Source organism: Candoia aspera, chromosome 2 (genome assembly GCF_035149785.1).
Source record: "Candoia aspera isolate rCanAsp1 chromosome 2, rCanAsp1.hap2, whole genome shotgun sequence".
NCBI lineage: Eukaryota > Metazoa > Chordata > Lepidosauria > Squamata > Boidae > Candoia > Candoia aspera.
In genome coordinates this window covers 133,924,618-133,944,398 of record NC_086154.1, presented here as the reverse complement: position 1 = coordinate 133,944,398, position 19,781 = coordinate 133,924,618, and the positions used below count along the sequence as shown (strand labels likewise).

The 19,781-nt window shown below is 44.6% G+C and overlaps 1 protein-coding gene across 1 annotated transcript in view; it reads right to left on the bottom strand.

The window, feature by feature from the left end:
- The window catches only part of FMNL3 (formin like 3), an 89,908-nt gene that overhangs the window by 3,115 nt on the left and 67,012 nt on the right, over window positions 1–19,781 (bottom strand). The window contains exons 9-25 of the mRNA XM_063293722.1: window positions 19,395–19,488; window positions 18,230–18,304; window positions 17,314–17,424; window positions 15,441–15,590; window positions 14,667–14,768; window positions 13,424–13,685; window positions 13,264–13,332; window positions 12,432–12,556; window positions 11,444–11,646; window positions 10,746–10,980; window positions 9,889–9,957; window positions 9,492–9,572; window positions 9,022–9,151; window positions 5,945–6,105; window positions 5,338–5,439; window positions 3,606–3,695; window positions 2,604–2,715 (exon numbers count right to left, since the gene is read on the bottom strand). Of these exons, the coding sequence (XP_063149792.1) occupies window positions 2,604–2,715; window positions 3,606–3,695; window positions 5,338–5,439; window positions 5,945–6,105; window positions 9,022–9,151; window positions 9,492–9,572; window positions 9,889–9,957; window positions 10,746–10,980; window positions 11,444–11,646; window positions 12,432–12,556; window positions 13,264–13,332; window positions 13,424–13,685; window positions 14,667–14,768; window positions 15,441–15,590; window positions 17,314–17,424; window positions 18,230–18,304; window positions 19,395–19,488 (2,171 nt within the window). The remainder of the gene's footprint in view (window positions 1–2,603; window positions 2,716–3,605; window positions 3,696–5,337; window positions 5,440–5,944; window positions 6,106–9,021; window positions 9,152–9,491; window positions 9,573–9,888; window positions 9,958–10,745; window positions 10,981–11,443; window positions 11,647–12,431; window positions 12,557–13,263; window positions 13,333–13,423; window positions 13,686–14,666; window positions 14,769–15,440; window positions 15,591–17,313; window positions 17,425–18,229; window positions 18,305–19,394; window positions 19,489–19,781) is intronic.

Here is a 19,781-nt window from a genome sequence, read left to right as displayed (position 1 = left end):
ACACCATGGACCGTGTGGCTACAGCCTTAAAAAATGACGCCACCCCCAACGCTAGGAAGCTGGCGTTTCCCTTCTTACGGGGCAAGCGGCCCAGAGCCGAGATTCCATCACGTCAGGGCTGGCTCGGAAGAAGTCCTCTGCACCGGAAACATGGATCATTCTGCTTGCTTTTTTGCTCCCAACGAAGAGAGGAAAAAAGCAACATTTGCCCTCTGCCCCGTTGTTTTTTTCCTGCCCTAGTAAGCAAATTTATGCACATTCCAAAGGTGATAAGGCAATCTGATTTTGACGCTTTTCAAGTGGGTGGTCTAGGAGACACTCAATTCACACCATTTCATTCTCATTCTCTCTATCTCTCTCTCTCTCACACACACACAGACACACACACACACATGTACCACTCACACCCAGGAGAAGGGGGAGGGGACCTCAGCAATCAGGACTGCTGCTAACAGCACCTTCCTTACCCCCGTGCCTGCTGTCACTCCTTCGTGTTAAAATGAAACTGTCAGCAGCTGCTCTGAGAAGGCTCCAAAATCAGACTTCTTGGGGAGCACCTACAATCACTTGTAGGAGCTGAGTGGCAGCCATTTTGGCAGTTCTTTGATCAACCAGAAAGTCTTCTCACTGCGGTTGCTCACCATCTCAAGGCCTACAGTGTTAGTGAGGTGGAAGCAGCAGAATAAGATGGGTGGTAAGGAGTTGCTGTGGGCATCTGGGACACCCTGTAAAGCAGGCCTTGAAGGCCACCTGCTGCCAGGGACTGACAACTGACCAGGCCTACAGGCCTCAGCTGCAAAAATCTAGATGTCAGGCTTTTTGCCACCGTCCGGTGGTTGGACAGATTTCTGCAGCCCAGTCTTAGCAGCCCAACGGTCGACTCACAGTAGGCCACCAACTGATCCCCAGAGAGTGACAAAAAACGCCAAAGGCAGCAAAGCTCCTGGATTTTATTGAAAATTTAGGCAAGGGAAGGAGTTTTGTCAGGCAGGGCTGGAAAAGCTGCACGTGCAGAAATTATCTTGCCTACTGAAATGTCGCTACAGAAGCCTCCGCTACTGGTCTCACTGCTCCCTTGGGCTTTTTGATATGATTCGGCCATGGTTTTGTTCAGGATGGGTGTTTTCTGAAATACATCTTAAATCATCCCCTGTTAGTCTGGGAACTGCGTGATTTTGAAGCCTGATTTTCTGTAAGGTGGTTAAATCATAAGTTAAAATATACAAGTAGACTTCTTTTAGAGACCAGAATTGGGACTGGCAACTCAGTCATTAAGAAAAGTGGTCACTAAGTGAAACCACAACTGTGTTTATGATCTTACTTCACCTTTCCTTTGCTTTACAGATCTGTGAAGGCTGTAAATGTGAGGATTGGTTGTAAAGTCATTTCTTTCCTGACCACTGTAACTGCGAACAGTCACTAAATGAGGACTACCTGTAATTCTGCCCCGCCACCCAAACAACAGGGTGCCACTCAAGACTACTGAGGTCGGCCATCTCTGGTACAGGTAGTCCTCGCTTAACAACAGTAATTGGGATCGGAATTTCCATTGCTAAGTGATGTGGTCGTAAAGCGTGATGTCACATGACTCCATCGCTCAGTGATAGCAATCCCAGTTATCCCTGGTTGCCATCATTAAGTGAATCACCGCAGGTGATTAAGCGAGGACCTCACATGAGCATGACTTCTGACTTCCTGCCAGCTTCCCCATTGACTTTGCTTGTGGAAAGCCAGCAGGAAAGGTCAGAAACCGTAGTCATGTGATGCGGGAACACTAACAATTGTAAATCTGGGCCAGTGCCAAGCACTTGGATTGTGACCATGTGACCTCAGGGAGGCTGTGATGGTCATCACTTTGAGGATGGTTGTAACTACCACTTGTTCAATGCTGTCGTAACTTTGAACAGTTGCTGAACAAGTGGTCATTAAGCGAGGACTACCTATATACATGACAGATCATGCTGGGGTAATGCATTATTATACTACGTGCAGCAAGAGAACAACACTGTCAAGACTGTTGAATTTACTCCTTGTGTTCTTTTGCATTGAAGGGACTACAACTGGCATCTGATTTATTACTGGTTGTACTGTGAAACTATGACCAGGACAGGACCAACAATTCCTACTCTGAAGAGACACCACAGCTGGCCTTGAACAGAACAATTATGTTTCTGAGAACTTCATCACGCTCTTTTCTTACGTTCAGCTGTTATAACCCCTTTTCCAACTGAAGCTAGAGTAAGATGGAAAAGTCTTCTGCATGCACTCTCTCACAGCTATTAGGAAGAAGAGTATTTAAGGGCCCACAAGCACTGTCATTGCTGTTATTTTACTTTATGGATGGACACAATGGCGTGAACAAGAGACGCTGGTACGTTCAAACATTTCTTCTTCAGTTCTCACAGACATGACGTAAGGTAAAAAGATAAACAAAGGGGTAATGAGGATCAGAAAGGCCCTGGGATAGGGTTAAGAGGACCCTACCACCCAAGTATGCTGTAAGCAGCAGATCTCCTTCTTCTTTTTCCAGCACCAAGGTGAAATTTTCCCTGGAAGAACATGAGCCCAGCAAAGGAAATTAATATGCCAGGAGCAGGAGTTACCTGTAATAATATCCTCAATGGTCCCATCTTTGCCTTCATAGACAGGCCGGTGGTCCTTAGCTTGGCGCCGCCTCAGTTCAGCAATTAACTCTTGCTGCTGCCATTTGTTGCGCTGTAAAGACAACCGGGGCTGGTCCAGGATTAAGAGGAAATAGCAAAAGACACTGCCCAACCTGGCTGCCACACCTCCTGCTTTGAGACTGACCCCAAAGCAGGTACAGCTATCCAGAAATCCAAACTGGGATTTACCTCGTGTCCATGCACCCTGTCACTACTCTTTTCTTTCATTCGCAACACGATGTCCTACATAACTGAGTCCGATAAGGTCCAACCAGACTGGCATTATCCACTAACATCAGACTAACACCCTGCATGAGCACCTTCACGTGACACTCGACCACCAAGAGAGGTTCACGCCTGTCCCTGGAGGCAGAAGGCCAAAACCCTTTCCCTGGGAGTGGATTGTTAGACAAGCAGGCAGCCCAGGCTGAAATTTCTATATTCCTGATTATTTCTACCCCAATATTGACAGAAAACCATGGGAACACTAGGATCTCTTTAATAAGGAACCAGTGACTATGCCACAAAACCCAGAAGCAGAGACCTAACAAGATGACCACTGCAGAAGCAAGTGCAGCTGGTGCAGGCTGCACCACTTCTGCTGAGGCATCCCATGCTTTGCTAGATGCCCTTCCAATCTCTCTAATGCAGTGTTCCTCAGCCATGGCAACTTTAAGATGGGTGGACTTCAACTCCCAGAATTCTCCAGCCAGCATGCTGCCTGAAGAATTCTGGGAACTGAAGTCCACCCATCTTAAAGTTGCTAAGGTTGAGGAACACTGCTGTAATGATATAGCCTCCAAGCTAAAATATATTACAAGCAAGTTGAAGTTACACCCAACCCCCTGAGACATAATGATGGAAGAGTCCTCCTCTGAGCTGCCACCCCACTTCTCAGACCGTTGCTGACCAGACCACATAATGCCCTGCAGTGTCACTTACCTTCTCCAGCCTCTTGGCTTCTTGGGCCAACGCCTGCTCCCTTTGGGCCTGTTCCTGCTTTTTGCGCAGTTCATTCTCTTGCTCTGCATCCTGAAAGAGAAGGAACGGTGCAACGGCGGGGTAGAGAAGCACCTGGTCAACGGCCAGCAGGCAGAGTGGATATAAAGACGGAATCTAGCTCAACTGGACCTATTCCGATGGGCAGCTGGTTCCCCAAGGTCTCAGACTGGACCAGTTCTGTTCCAGCCCAACTGCTACCTCAGATTGTTTTATCTGGAGATGCTAGGATTGAACCTGAGACTTTCTGCATACAGAGCAGGCACTTTATCTCTACTGTGTGTGTTTTCTGTTAAAAACACTTTATCTCTGAACCACTGGCTTTCTCCATATGGTTATCAGCTTTTTTATAAGCCAAATAGCAGGCACAGACAAGAGAATTTGGTCCACACTGTGGAAAGCCAAGTTCCCCTATGAGATATGCTTGGTAGGTTTTACCTGCACCTCAGCGGGTCTTTGTAGGAAAGGGTTATTCTGGCCAGGACTGATGGCAGCTGTAATTCAACACATCGGAAGATGCCAGCTTGAAGATGGCTAAGGAAATTCATGGCAGACATTTCTCCTGTTTTTCCTTGGAAACTTCAGAGGACCTATCGTCAAACTACTCCTGAGATAAGAAACTCTCCTTATAATTTAGCCTAAATCTATTTTCCTGTAACATAGGCTTTTTAAAGTGAATCACTGACCCCATTTCTGACAAATCTAGGTATGGAACCCTAGTACATTTGCGTTGTGATATCTGTTTGAGATGAAGCAAGAAAGAACTCGCCATAATAAATGTACCCCACAAGTTTTGAAAGGACACGTGCCTCCCTCAAGGGTTTTAGCTTTCAGCAAGAGCTGTGTGAATACATCAGGCCCTGATTCTCTATTCCACTGGGATCCCTGCTCAGAGAAACAACTATGAGCAGCTCAAGCTGGGTTATTAATATTAAGACCACTGATCAATATTTTCTTGACCTTCCCTAGGAATCCAGTGATGTAGGAGAGGTGGTTCTATGCCACTGCTATCCATAACGGCCCACTCCCTGACTCCAAGTGCCTTTTCACTTAAGGAAACCATCTCGCTCCCTCCATCTGCTTGTTTCCCTGCCAGCCTGCCTGCCACTCTCTTCTTCCTCCCCAGACATTCTGGGCTGTACTTGTCAGCTCTGGACCTAGACCTGTGATGGCTTCCCCTAGCAGGGGAGAAAAGTCTGTGATTAATGCAGATGATGGTTGCTCTGGAAGATGCTTTAGGGAGGCTATCATTTCGGAAAGCTGCTTGGGTGAGATGAGTGGTCACCCAAGGCCTGGCATAGGAGGTCTTCATTCAGTGGAAAGAGACTAGTTGGCCCACACAGGGAGGACATTCTAATTCCCTTATTCACTGGCCATGCCTAGTCCCAGCCAAAGCGGCTTTCCCTTGGACTCTGTCAAGAAGAGCTTAGTGATAGATATTGATGACTGGGCTCCCAAATTCATGCAGGATAAAGCATGCACTTCTGTTGCTTCTAAAGCAGCCATCTAGAACAGTGTTTTTCAACCTTGGCAACTTTAAGATGTGTGGACTTCAACTCCCAGAATCCCCCAGCCAGCATGCTAGCAGGGGAATTCTGGGAGTTGAAGTCCACACATCTTAAAGTTGCCAAGGTTGAAAAACACTGATCTAGGATCTCCACTTCCCAACCCTCACCTTGTAGGATCTGATGAAACGTGCAAAGACCGGAAAGAAAACAGAGGGCGGTGTCGTCTTGGGGCTCTCACCAAAATAGCGCACGACTGTGTTGTAGGCCTCCTGTCACAACAGGAAAGCAGGGTGAATGAAACAGTAGCTTCTGTCTCGCCTTCAGGTTAGCTGTAGAAAGAGAAGGCTGCCAAACCCAACTGCCAGTACTTTCAGGTCTGAATGTCAAAACAACCGTCTCCGCACAAAGCCCTGCAAACCCAAATCTCTGCTGTGTGTAATTGACTCTGCACAAGAGACCTGTAACAAAAAGGCATCTGCTTCTCCACACAAATCTAACCTTCTGCACAAGCAGGAACAAATACTCTCCGAGGTCAGTTATACACCTCTGCCGTTGAGCAAATGTGGATTAGTCAGATCTGGCACTAAATGTACCTGCAAAATCACACATAGCAGGACTTTCATGCATGGCCTGATGGGCACTCAGTATATGGAGTACATATACCGACTTCATGCACTTTAATGGTTCAGCAGCCCAGAAAAGCAAAGTTTTGGTTGCAAGCGCTTGAAGACTTTTCTCCATTGATCCCCGTCATCCAGTTGCCCCTCCACTCACCTCTGCAGTCTTAGCATCTTTCTGGAGTCGGTCCAACTTCCCCTCATTGGCACTCAAGAAGTTACGCAGAATACTGTGTTCATGCAAACTGCACTCCCGCCGAATCAGCTCCATGCCACGCCCCAGTTCCTTCACATCCAGCAGCACATTCTCCAGGGACACTACCGTGTAAGGGAAGTCACCAACTTGGGTTGAAGAATTTCAAATGAGTTTATAGGCTCACAGGGGGCTAGGAGAGCATTCAGGTTCTGTGCCAGGGATGGGCAGAAGGTGCATCAGGGTCTACAGGTAGATCTTAGGGGGGATAAAATTATACCCATCCACCCCCAGCCCAAATTAGACTGGAAATGCAGAATGTTTTGAATAACCAAGCTCAACGTTCAAGCACAAGATCAACTGAGTTCTGATACTGAAAAAAATCCTAGGATTAAAATGTGCTCAGAGGTACATGGTACTTTAGTTCTAAGTACAAGTCATGCCTTTTGCATTTAGCTCTGGCTGAGGACTCCCAGGGTTGTTAAAGCTGCTGTGTGGTATATTGCTACACTAATTTATTAATAATATATTTATAGTTCCTATTTGTCAAAGAACTGAATTCGATTATACTTGCTTTCACAAAGCCACAAGTTAGCATAATTTGAGAAACATAAAACTGTCTTTTAAGTATTTGGCTTAATTCTTTAGTCCTTCTACATCTCTCCTTGATATATCACTTCTTGTCCTCACCTCTTTCCATCTTGATGAAGATTCTCAGTCATCCAGGTGGAATTCTCTGTAGGTGGAGTCATGGCAACTGGATTTCTTTCTTTTTTGGTTGAAACATTTCACTGCTTGTCCAAGCAACTTCTTCAGTCTGGGCAAAGGTTGGTAAGGGGAAGCCATATATGTCTTCCAGGGTGGTTGCATTGCCCCTACACCTGAATGGCTTGTTAATTGTTAATCCACACCTCCATGGCACAATTAACAAGCCATTCAGGTGTAGGGGCAATGCAACCACCCTGGAAGACATATATGGGGTCCTCACCAACCTTTGCCCAGACTGAAGAAGCTACTTGGACAAGCAGCAAAACGTTTCAACCAAAAAAGAAAAAATCCAGTTGCCATGACTCAAACTACAGACTCTTCCCATCTCCCTCTCCCACTCTCAACATTCAACCTTCTCAAGATCAGAGATCTTTGCCTATGTTACTCAGCAAAGAACCCTGTCCATTAATAATGGTATACAGACTAATTAAAAACAAGCATGGATTCTGTATGCAGTCTGTTCCCCAATCATCTCTCACTCCAGCTTATATAAACATGGCCTTTCCCACCCTGGAGCCTTCAAATTTATTGGCACAACATTTCCCAGAACTCCCAGTTGGGGCACTGAGGCTTTCATGGGATGCCATGGACTGGCTCCACCCACTTGCAGAATTGCAATGGGAAGTCTGTCAGAGGAAGGGGGTGGCAGATCCTATAATGAGCTGAACTGTGAATTCCTCACTGAGCACATAGAAAATTTTGTTATAAACCATGGTGTGCTGGAGCCAGCTTGAACCACCTTGTGAGAGCCAATTTAACTATTGGAATTTTGCAAGTCAGTTGAGAGCAGAGCTGAGCGACAATGCCTAGCACATCAGTCAGCTGTTTGGCGGCTAGCAGTGCAGCATAGCGGCAGAAAGGGAGCCAGCAAAGTTGGTTGTTATACATTTATCAGCATGCCACTGGTTATACACAGACACCAGGGAAAAAGGTTGAGAAGCCAACCTTTTGATCTTGTGTACATACTGAAATGAGCTGGGTTCACAAAACACGGTTAACCTGGTCATTGAAAGATCCAGCATGTTGTGTGAATCAGAAACCTCATTTTCACAGCAAAGTCAGGACCCTGGTTAGTTTTGAGACACTTACCTTATCCCAGCTAGTTTATGTTATGCAAACCCAGAAGAGAGGATTGCTAGGCTTGACCCTCTCTTCCAGCCACCTGCCACCTGCACAATAGGGTTTCTCTGTCACTCTCTCCTTTGAATTGCATCCCCTCTGTTCCATGTACCAGCTGTACAAAGGCACCTCCAACCCCATCAAAGTTTTTTATATTATCATTTTCTAGGGCTGCAAAAGAATGACATCTAGCATGCTCCACAACCAAGTCTGGGACAGTGGCCAAGAAGGCTGCTCCTAATATCATTGTGGCAGCTTCAGATTACTTTGTATGGTGCTGCATCACTCAATAAGTCATTTATACAGGGGGAGTGGCAGACTGCATCAATCTGAACCCAGAAAATTGGAGGAAGGCTGCTGAATCCTACAGAAAGAAACTGAAACAGCTTTATCTGTGCATTAGCACAGATGATCTCCAGGACAGAAAGCTGTGGTTTACCACAGCCATTCTCAAGGTGATAGAGCAGTGGCTGTCAGAAGACCCCATGGCCAATAGGACTGACCTGTTCCTATTCAGCAGGGGCATGGGGCTTCTTAACCCTCCAGATTTGAGTGTTGGATACCAACTCCCATCAGCTCCAGAATCACTGCAAGTAAATATTGTTGCCCAACATCTCTGGAGGGCCACCATTCCCTAAGTGGTTAGAAAGTTTTAGTCTCAAGACTACAGATTTTTTAGTCTGAGCAACTTAGCAACAGGAAATTCAGTTTCCTATTATATTCCATGTGTGTGTATGTATGTGTGTATGTATGTGCACACACACACACACACACACACCAGCACACCTATCAGTTTGCTCAGTGCCTGCCTTGCTTCACCATCACTCTTTCTGGTAACTAGCTGCATACTAACTGATATGCAGCAATATCTGTTTCACGCATTACGGGGTATATTACATAAGATTGCAGGAAGTTGCCCTCTCCATCATGATCCCTCCAGTACTCTAAGTCAAAGCCAGGAGCTTGTGCATACAGTACAAAGGAAGTGCTGCCTCTCTGAATTCCACATGATCTCTACATAGTATAAATGCTGCTGGTCTTGTGTATGAAGGAGAAGCTGGAGAGAAAACAACTAATGGGGTCCTCACTGAGACCTGGGTGCAAGAAAGGTGGCATTTATGGTTGTCTTGGCCCACATTAAGGGGACCCTCTACCTGCAGCTGCTTTTTCCACAAAGTGCAGTTCCTGCCAGAAGGAGCTCAACTCAGGGTATTTCTCCTTCACCATCATGGCAATGAAATGTAGGAGAGTCAGCTTCCGGTCAGTTGACTTGGTGTCCAACAGCTTTCAGGAGAGAAATAAGGAAGAACAGAATATTGAGACATAAGCATCAGTGTGTGCAAACTTCAGACAGGCAGGGAGCCTATGTGCATGTGAACAAAGACAATCCCATCTGGTTAGTTACATGCATGGACATGGACATGGGATGCCCTGGGGGAATGCATTCACTCGTTAGAATTCAGAGGCATGGGCAGTGTAAAAAGGCGCACAATGCTATACATTGTGGCAGGACATTAGTTACTAACCTCTTCCTCCTTAGGATACCTCTAGCAAAACCAGATGGCTACTTTTTACAGACATATGGATCATACTATATGACCCCTTTTCATGCCTTGTCCCTTACCAGGTCCAGACTCTGCAGCTTGAACCCATAAACAGAGCCACGTTTGCTGCTGTTCATGTAGTTGCCAAGGGCCAGGATGATCTGTGGGGAGAGAAGAGGAGAAGTTGCCCCAGGATATGAGGCACAAGGGAAAACTCCAGCCAGTGAAGTCTAGGGCACAAGAGCCTGGTGTGAATTTTCTCTGCCTCTGTGGAAACCACATTCCCACTCAGAGCCTACAGCTCCTGAATAGTAAAGGGAGGTAAACGTTTTACACGCTCAGAGGCTCTCTTTGTTTGCTTCTTTACTTCATCAGGGTTGAATTCTAGCATTCAAAAAAACAGTCCGTGAAGTAAATGGTGGGGTTGTGCCCCAACTTTCCATTGTTAAGTACATCCATGCCAGCTGACAGACCCACCTCTAGCATTCGCTTGAGCTTCTGTGACGATTTGACGGACGCTGAGGCAGCAATAATGGCACTGAGTTGCTATAAGAGGCAAAAACCAAAAGATCATCACAGTATTATCATTGGCTTAGCACCTGCATACTTCTTGTATTTTGTAGAGGAGTAAATTCCTTTGGGAGAGGCAGCAACTTGGGCATGATTTAAACTTTTATTGTCTTGTTTTTAATTGCTGTGGACACTTCCCTGAGGAAAGGTCAATACGACTAGTAGGAAGGAAGGATGATGGACACTGTACGCATGTTAGCACAGGGGAGAAAAGTTGAACATAGGTAGAAGCACACCCCAGTGGAACAAGATCTCTTTGAGTTCATCAAGAAAACATGAGGCCTGAGGGAGCACCATCAGTGCCTTCTCCATCCCTAGACAACAATTCCGTGTGATCTCAAGGATAAAGTTTTCCTCAGCCTTTCCTAGATCTGGTGGAAGTTGCACCTGAGGCAATCAAAACAAGTCACCTACTCTAGAACTATCTCCACCTTCTTGTGTCCCCAATCTTGCCAGGAACCTCAGCCAGTAAAGTACAGATTTTTAAAAGGACAGCAGAACTGTTATTCTATGAAATTCCACGTTATCACTATATGTCATAGGGTCATTATAGGCCCACAACTGGCCTCCTGGAGCAGGGGAAATTGAAACATCAACCTCAAGCACATCCTGTCCCATCCTATCCACATTTACTCAGAAAACAGCCTCCTCAAACTTGGTACCGCTTAAGGCCATATCATTGCAATTGTACCTGCTACAAAAATAACTTGTCTCTCTGGGTTACTCAAGAGTTCTGGCTCCCACAGAGGGGAGACATCCCATACCGGCATGAGCATCTGGATGTTTTCACTGAAGTTGCCCAGGAAAGCCATGATGGCCATGCGCTGGGTCAGGCGCTCCACTTTGCTGAAGTGCAGCATGAAGCGGTCTTCATCTGACAATTCCTCCACTGGCTTCCTCTCCTTCTCATACTGGCGCAGCAGCTTGACCTCATTCTCTGTCGGCAGAAAGCGCATGAGGCACTCCACAAAGTCCACCGGTAATGTTTTCAGGTCAAACCTAAAAGAGAACGCAATGAAGAAAGTCCCTCTATCAGAGATGGAGCATCTGGCTGCTGATGGGCAAAGTGTGCAGGGGGAGATACTCGCTCAACATTCAGTGATGCTTTCACAAAGGAGTGGGCAACCTCTACCCACCACAAGGCTTGTGGCTAACCTGTAACTTAATTTCTAAAGCCCTAGTTAAGGAAAGAGTGTTCTGTTTGTTTCTTGACAGCCAGCTGTGTGAGGAAGAAGGAAAGAAAATGGTTGTTAGAGAGGTAAGGAAAAAGGAGTGTATCAGAAAAAAAGAGAAAAGCACCCCACCTATTTTTTGTCTTGGGATCTCCTACTCTTCCTCCTACCTGACCTGCTATTTGCATGCAACATGGCCCCCTACTAACTATGCAGAAATACAATCCTGGACGGAGAAAAAGGAAAATCACAGGCTGGTGGATGGGAAAAACACACAGAGGGATGCTCACGTGTGGATGGCTTTGCAGATCTCCTCTGTGGTCCTGCCAGCCTTACGCAACGTGATGGCAAGGTTCTTGGCCCGGTTGGCCTCCAGCAGGGTCACTTTGTTGACTGATTTGTGCGATGCTTTGTTTTTAGAGCAAAGAAGATCGATGGCGGGGCCCTGTGCCTTGGTCTTAAAGAGTTCCTCAAACTTGTCCAGGTCAAGGTCCTTAGAAGAAAGGGAAGAGGAGTCCAAGAGGAGTCCACTCAGCCAACTTGGGTCTAGTAATTACAACTGGTAACAGCTTGCCTTTTACTTCTTGGTATTTTTGCTGTCCTGGGCACATACCACATATTAAAGTCATACAGTACATTTTGGAGACCAGGTGCTCCAATAACACACTAGGACTGGGAAGAACCAGGTTTCATGCCTACCCAAGGGCTGTTGTGAGTTTCAGTGGAAGCATCCTGTTATCTGATCCATTTGCAGGCAGAATTGTGGAAGACAAATGTGAACGTTCAATACAGTTCAGATCAAATGATAACGTTCGTCTTTGCTGCTCCGTTATTGTTGCCAGCACCCACTTTCTGCCAATACTACTTCTTGCCTATCTTCAAGCTTCCTTCCTTCCGTCAATTTATATGGCTGCCCATCTCATAATAGTGACTCTGGGCAGCTCACAACGTGCAACAGTTATTTCCCAGGCTCTTATTCTCAGTCCGTTCTCTACTCTGAGCCCTTCCTTCAGCCTCTAATCAACCTTTTGGCTTTCTTCATATGGGTTATCTTCCCAATCCTACTTGTAGTTCTACTATCAGTCGAACTGACATTTCCTTCTCTCCTTCAAACTGAACAACAGACTATTTTTTAAAATCAGCATTAGAGCTTCAGTTCCATGACAGCATGACAGGGAACCGAGAGAACAGGCTATGAACGAAGAGAGAAAATCAATTTGGAAATTACGTGTTTAAAACCTCTACTCTTGCCAGCACTAACTTCTCCGTTTCCCTCACCTCCAAGATCTTTTCATCGTCCAGTTCGCTGAAGACTGTGCCACTGATCTGGTTGGGCTTCAAAGCTGTCCAGTTAAAAACGGGCAAGCGGAACTTGGTCTTGATGGGCTTCTTAATCCGGATTGCTTGGTGCAGAAGAGGGAGAACAAAGCAGGACTAGATCACGTGGGAAAGAGGAAGTACTTCTCAGCCTATTCCCAACAAGTCATTAGGAGGAAGGTGGTTTAAGTCTGGCACTTTTCTGTTGCGTTTTGGTTAACTTCTGTTAGCTTCTCTTTTGCCATACTGTCTGAAGAATAGTCTCTAAGTGATCTGGGCATGTCACCAAATCCTTTCCCTGTGCTGTATGAACCAAAATTAAACTACCTCTTTTTGATGGAAACAAATTATTTTGGTTTCTGCCATTCTAGTCCAACGAAATAGGTCTCTTTCCAAAGCACATTCAAACCATTGAAAATTCAAGGTCACAACAATAAAAATGTGATGCCAAGAAAAGCCACATTTGCCATCCATATGTTACATAAATTGCATTTTGGGGGAAGCAAACATTTTCTCAGCTATATTGCATAATTTACTCTGCAAAAGTTTCTAGTTGCATAATTCAGTTTTATCAGTTGTTTTTTTTGGCTTTCTGGCATTTTCCACAGACTTTCCTGTCTAAATTTGCACCCATAAGGGCTAGAAACATATTTTTTTTAAAGTGGAAACTAAATTATTAAACTACTTACCTTGAAACTGCCCACCCCCCCATGCACCTAGCATCAAGTATACAGTGACCCCCACACTATCTTACTGCTCTGGTCTATTTTGGGAAACAGATGTTGACATCTACCTGATAAGCCCATCGTGAGGATCACAGAAGGAGATGTGCCAGGAAGTGGTGGAGCTGGTGGACACTTATCTGTGAGGGAAGAACAATATGGAAATAAATAAAATAAGGCACCATCCTCATTGCAAGATGTTGGCCTGTTAGCTCTAGAATCGAAACCTACCTGGTAGTGGAGGAGGTGGGGGGGGAAGAGGTGGCGGAGGTGGTGGCGGAGGAGGGGCAGCCTCCACGGGAGGCAGGACAGGGAGGCAGAGTTCATCCTCAGAGATGTCGCTGAAGTTGATCTCTGCCTCTGGAGGTGGTGGCAGCAGCAAGTGGTCACTCCCCATCGGATGCGAGGTGTAGTGATGCCGGAAGGCCTCCTCCTTCTCCTTGATAATTCTGCGCAGTGTATGAACTTGGTTGCTGGCACTCTCATAGGTCTCCTGTTCCAGATAGAAAGATACAGTAGAGTCTTTCTCATCTCTAAAGACTGTTCCCTGCTCATCCTCTCGTGGAACCCTAATCACAAAGGACCAGTCACATCTGATCTTCCCCAATTCAGGGCTCTCCAGATGAATTGGAGTTATGAGTCTTGCAATCCAAGCCAGCTGGCAGATACCAGACTGGGGAAGGTTGCGATGTTCATTGTACACAGAATTGTGAAATCACATGTATCTCCTACCATACCACTTCTGAGAATAGGAATGAGTTACATAATTTAATTTCCTTCATAGGAAGAAAACATCTGTCTACATGGGGAAAGAGTATGTGGGAGAATGAGTTTTTGACATAAACGTATGTATTAAATACATATTAGATTAGCAGATGCAGGACGCCTTATTCAGGTCAAGGGAAGAATGGAAACTTCTCCCCAACTGCAGTTTGAAATAGTGTGGTCCACACTATTTGCCTCTTGGTCCTGCTGATTGCCTAAACTGGTCACGCAGTTAGTAAGCTAGAGGGTGCATTTTACTGGAGACCTTTTTAGGAAAAGAAATAGCTCACAAACATAGGAATTGTGTTCCATCTCTGTGACAAAGATGAACTTTGAAGGAACAAGTTCTTTTAAACCAGCAAACTTCCTACTTGCAGGGAACCCTTCCTATGTTGATCTGCCAGGCAAGGAGTCCTGCAGATTTCAGCAGGTTTTCAAATATGGGTTCAGAAGTTTTAAAAATATGAGTTCTGCATGTCCTGGACCTCTTGGATGATACTGTCACCCCATGACAACACCCTTGAAAACTGATGTTTCCTGGGATGCATGTTATTCTCCCTTTGGCTACAAAGATCCATGGAGGTAAGTAAACCATCTTTCACAACAGTACCATATCAATGACCAGCTTCCAGGAAAGTCCAGATGAAATCATCAAAGTCAGATCCCCATCCTCTAGGGAACATCATCTCCCTTTCTTTGATCCACATACCTTGACAATCTCCAATTCCTTTTCCCGCTGCAACAGTTGTTTCTCCAACTCAGCCACCCGCATTATGTTCTCATTCTCCAGATCCAGCAGCTTTTCTGTCAACTGAATAACAGAATAGGAATCACCAATTGGTCTTTCCTTTGAGTCAAGACAGCTCTGTGTTTATTGTTTGATCACTGTATGTTCAATAACTCACTTGTGAGGCAGACTCTCATCAATGAGGTACTGAGACCATCATGAGGGGTTTTTTTTAAGCAAGGAACAAGCAATCAAGATTTTATAAATCACATTTATAACACATTTTAGCTTAATTGTACCTTCCCTTTGCATTTCCACTCGGGAGATCTTTACAACTCAGTCAATGTATTTAATTCATGGGACTTTCTATATTGCACACAGAAACTCCATAATTCAATTCCTGGCATCTCCAGGCAAGGCTAGAAAGACTTCTGTCTCACCTACTTGAGTTAAGGTAGGCACTTCTGATCTAGATGGATCAGTTATCAGACTCTTTACAATGAAAATCCCTACATTCTAAAACCCTGTCACTAGAAGGGGTCAGATAAATAAATGTTTAACAGCTGAGTGGAACCTCCTTGTCTGGTGGCATATACCACTTTACACGAAAGAGTAAATAATTGCAAAGGGGAAGGACATTTTCTTAAACAGCCTGTGCAGTTCCCGCAGGTGAAACAGGTTCCTGGATTAGGTGCCCTTTGAGTTGACCCAACCAGTAAGGCTTTTCCTATGCCAAATAAAAGGCTGTCCACTTACATGTGATAAGTGCTCTTCCAATTCTTCCACTTTCTCCAAAGCCACATTCTTGGTCTCAGCATCTTCTAGCAGCCCACCTACATCGAACACATTGTCCAGGTAGGCCTGAATCTGCACTTGCAGCTTTTCACTTTCTGTGTGTCTTGACTTCTGTGGAGAGGAGGAGACATTCATGGAGGCCAGAGGCTCCTAGACTTTTCCTGGATGCCACCAAGTCCCCAGCAAGGCCAAAATAGAGCCCCTCTGAGCTCTTCATGACATTATCAAAGATGCATCCTCACAGAATTGTTCTATCTCAGCAGTCCATCTGAGAGCCCAAGAAGGGAAGTACAAGAAACAGCTCTGCAGGTAATGAAAGTACTGTACAACCTGAACAACTAAAGCATTCTATGACAAATATCAAGCCATTGGTGGAAAATTTGAGATTTTAAAAAATACAGATGTATATAGGTTCTCACTACTTAATCACAGTGTTTCTCAACTTTGGCAACTTTAAGATATATGGCTGGCTGGGGAATTCTGGGAGTTGAAGTCGACATATCTTAAAGTTGCCAAGGTTGAGAAACACGGCTTTATCATCACTTCCTCTCACCCACATCCTCATCCCTACAGAATTCTGGATCTGATCGTTTGATGAGATGCTAGGCATTTTGTTAGTAGTCCTTAGACTCCGTCAGAGAACTATAATTTTCTGGGATTCATGGAAAGAAGGTCTGGTTATTAATCAGCTTTGTGTTTGTGATATGGACATGCTTTTGAAATTACGTTGAATTTTGACATGAACATGACTTATTTGAAATTGGTGGAAAAGAAATGTCATAAATGAATGAATGAATGAATGAATGAATGAATAAATAAATAAGCACCCGTGACATAGGAATGGTCCCATGACAGAAACCTCCTTGCAAGAACTCTTCAGAGTTCTGACCTTCTGTACTGAAGGACTTCACCATGCCTCTGCTTGGATGTTTCAGTGTCTGATTCCTCCCAACGGGCACTTAGCTTTGAAAACAAAACTCAAAACCTGCCTTTCCGTAGAACATCTGCCTTCATTCTCAATCTTGGAATAATTTCCAATTATGGAAATGAAATTATTTCCATTTCTAAAAAAAATCCAGAGTTACTGCTTAGTTTGCTGTGCTCCTCACCATGAAAATTGGTAGGCGGTTTCTTGGTGGGGGGACTTGAAAAGCACTTGAGAGGGGCATTATTTCCAATAGGAAGCACATAATTTTCTCTCATTGCTTTGAATCAACAAGTTCTGCAGATTTTGAAACCACACAAAAGCCCAAAACCTGTTTAATCAAAATAAAAATGTTACCAGCACACACATTATAAAAATTAAGATTAAAAAAAAGCCTGCCTTCTTCTAGAATCCGAATTCATAGAACACAACTATTTGAACACACAGAGCCAGTCTTTGTAGACTGAGGAAAATGTCCTTCCTTATGGAGAAATGCTGTTAGCCAAAGGAGGACTGTTTTGTTTTTTCAGAGATAGTTCTCTACCTTGTAGTCATTTGACCAGTTTCAAGCTATTTCCCACGTTTTCATCTGCCACAGAAATTTAAGCCATAATATATGTGTTAATCTTTTAGTTGGTAAGGCTAAGAGCCCTCCATCTAGAACCAGCCCAGATTGCTTGAAGCACACATTGTGAAGCATTCAAGTGAGCTCCTCCTCTGTAGATGTTGTCCTGAACGATAGGTAAAAATAGTGAAGCCAGCAAAACACACAATATAGGGGATAGGTCTAACTTGGTTGAGCCTAATTTTCTTTCTCCAGGCACTAGACTTATGCATGGAGAGAGATTAAACATTGTCAAATTTTAATAGCCCTTCTGAGGTTTACTTTGTGATGGGACAAAATGTTACCTGTAAGAACTCTTCCAAACCCAGCTTGGTGAACTCATACTGTAAGTGCACTCGGAAGTTCATGTCCTCTACTGAGTGGACCACAATGTTGATGAATTGCATGCAGGCTACCTATAAAAGAGAGAAAGGGCAGCTGGAATTCTGACCCACAGATTCAGTCACTTACTCCCCTTCAGCTTCTAGAACTTTTTTTTAAACAGAGAACTGGATTTTTAAAATCCTACACATATTGTACTATAGAACATAATTCCAGATAGTCAAGTACCATCTTCCTTCCATGCTTAGATTCCCTACCTCCATGTAGAGAAGCATGGATTAATCTTATGATGGAGAAGGAGATTGCTTTTAGGGAGGAAGAGTAGGAAAAACTTCAGGCTTCACTCACTGATACCATCTAATCTATGTTCTTTAGAGATTCCTTAGAATAAATGTGTTCCTTGGGTTGATAAAGGTTCCCTACTCCTAAATTTTTATCTGTCCAGGATTTTACACAGGAGCCCTTACCAATCTTGCCTGTAATGACCAGGGGCTTTCTGAAGGCAAGCATGTGCTTACGGTCTCTTGTGTGGGTGAATTTATGATAGCAAAGCTAAGCATAGTTGGGGACAGCAGTGGTCCTAGATTTTCCCATGGTATATACAGTTGATTATCTAGACAGATATAAGAGCCTCGTGTGGCGCCGAGTGATAGGTGGCAGTATTGCAACCAAAAACTCTCCCCTAAAGGGTCAGACATGACTCAGTGCTTGCACAGGGGACCTTTCACCTTTTCATCCAGACAGATAATATACGTCCAGTGTGTCACTTTGCTTCCTCCCAGCATTGGGCCAAATGAGCTGCCAGCATAAACAACTCCTAAGAAAAGGCATACTTGCATTTTTTTTTTGGTAGCAGAGACCCCAGCTTTTACTCCTTACCATAAAGTCAATATTGCTATCCTCATTACGGAAATATTCCATCAGTTTCTCAAAGCGATGCTGCTCTTTGCATACCTAAGAAAAGAGAACACACCAGCATCATAAGCATCTTTCCTTAGTCCTGATGAGCCTGCCAAATACAGACCATTCTACCTATGCTGACGTATTCCCATAAGTGCTCCTCCACATAGCTGGGCAGCAGTTACTTTCAGGCACATTCCCAGAGGAATTTCTTTGTCCAGCCACACACCCAGAGGCAGAGAGGTTTGTTATCAGTAGATGGCACAGGAGGGACAAGAGCTCCATTTGAGTTATCCTCACAGAAGCACTGGTTTGCTCTCTCACTCTCTTCTCCTTCCCAATTGCACCTTGAGGGTCTACTGTTTTCCTTTAATCATTTCAGTTTTTATTCATTTTAGCCTTTTCTTTATTAGTTCAAGCTTCTGGATGTTTCAACAGGACTGGCAGCTGAATAGAACACCTAATAAACACATGATAAACATCTAACACTTCAGGGGCCATTCAAAGGACGCACAACAAGGAAGAGAAGATGCCATTCAAGAAGGCAAATATTTTCAGAAAGATGTCCGGTTCTTTGGGAAGCTACTGCTGAAATGGCCCTGCAGCTGAGGGTCACCTACCTTATCTTCAGAAAATGAGACACCTAAGAAAGTTATCCAGTGAAGAGCTTGACGGCAAATGAACAGCAGCAGGTGTATGAGTTATATAAACAAAATAAAGTGGCATGCAGGCCTGGTTAAAGCACGGAGTCGAATTTGCCTATCTGCCTGTCTCTGCTCAGACTCAAGACAACACCAAAAGACAGGGCAGGCTGCATTGGTCGAACACCCAGGCCAAAGTGATATTAGATCCTCGAGTGGATTTGACTTGGGACGCACTTGGCCAAAAAAAGTTGATGGTCACTATCCATCTACATCACATCAATTCTTCCGTATTTACCTCCCTTCCCATTGGCATCTATCTTTGAGTGTATGACTTAATGTTACAGTCCTTCCATCTAATCATCGTTTCCATGTGCTTCCTTATATTTATATAACTTTCCCCAATCTGGTGTTCCAGATGTTTTGAACTTCAAAACCCATATTTCCCTGGATCTTCAGAATTTGATACCTATCCTTTTAAATAGATGCCAAAGCAACTTCACCTCCTTGAAGTTCTCAAAGGCAGCCAAAATGATCTCATGGCCGCCTCGCACAAGACACACAGCTGCCAGCAGTTCTAATACCAGGGCTTTTGTCCTGAGGAGAGAAAGGAGAGAAGCACAGATGCCTCATCCAGAAAGAGCAATTTTGTTATCCTGATCATACACACAGCACTTCCCATCAGCTTTGGTTATTGGTCCTGAGAATATCAGAACCTGCAGGTAGAATCCATCCATTGCATTTGATAGTTCCCATTAAAAAAAACGCCTCTCCCATTTGCAATTATGTCACTGCTGAGACTGCTCTTTAAAATCAAAAGATATGTCACCATGCACTGAGTCTGATCATTACTTCATGTAACTCAGGGTCTGGCACTGGCCCTCAAAAGT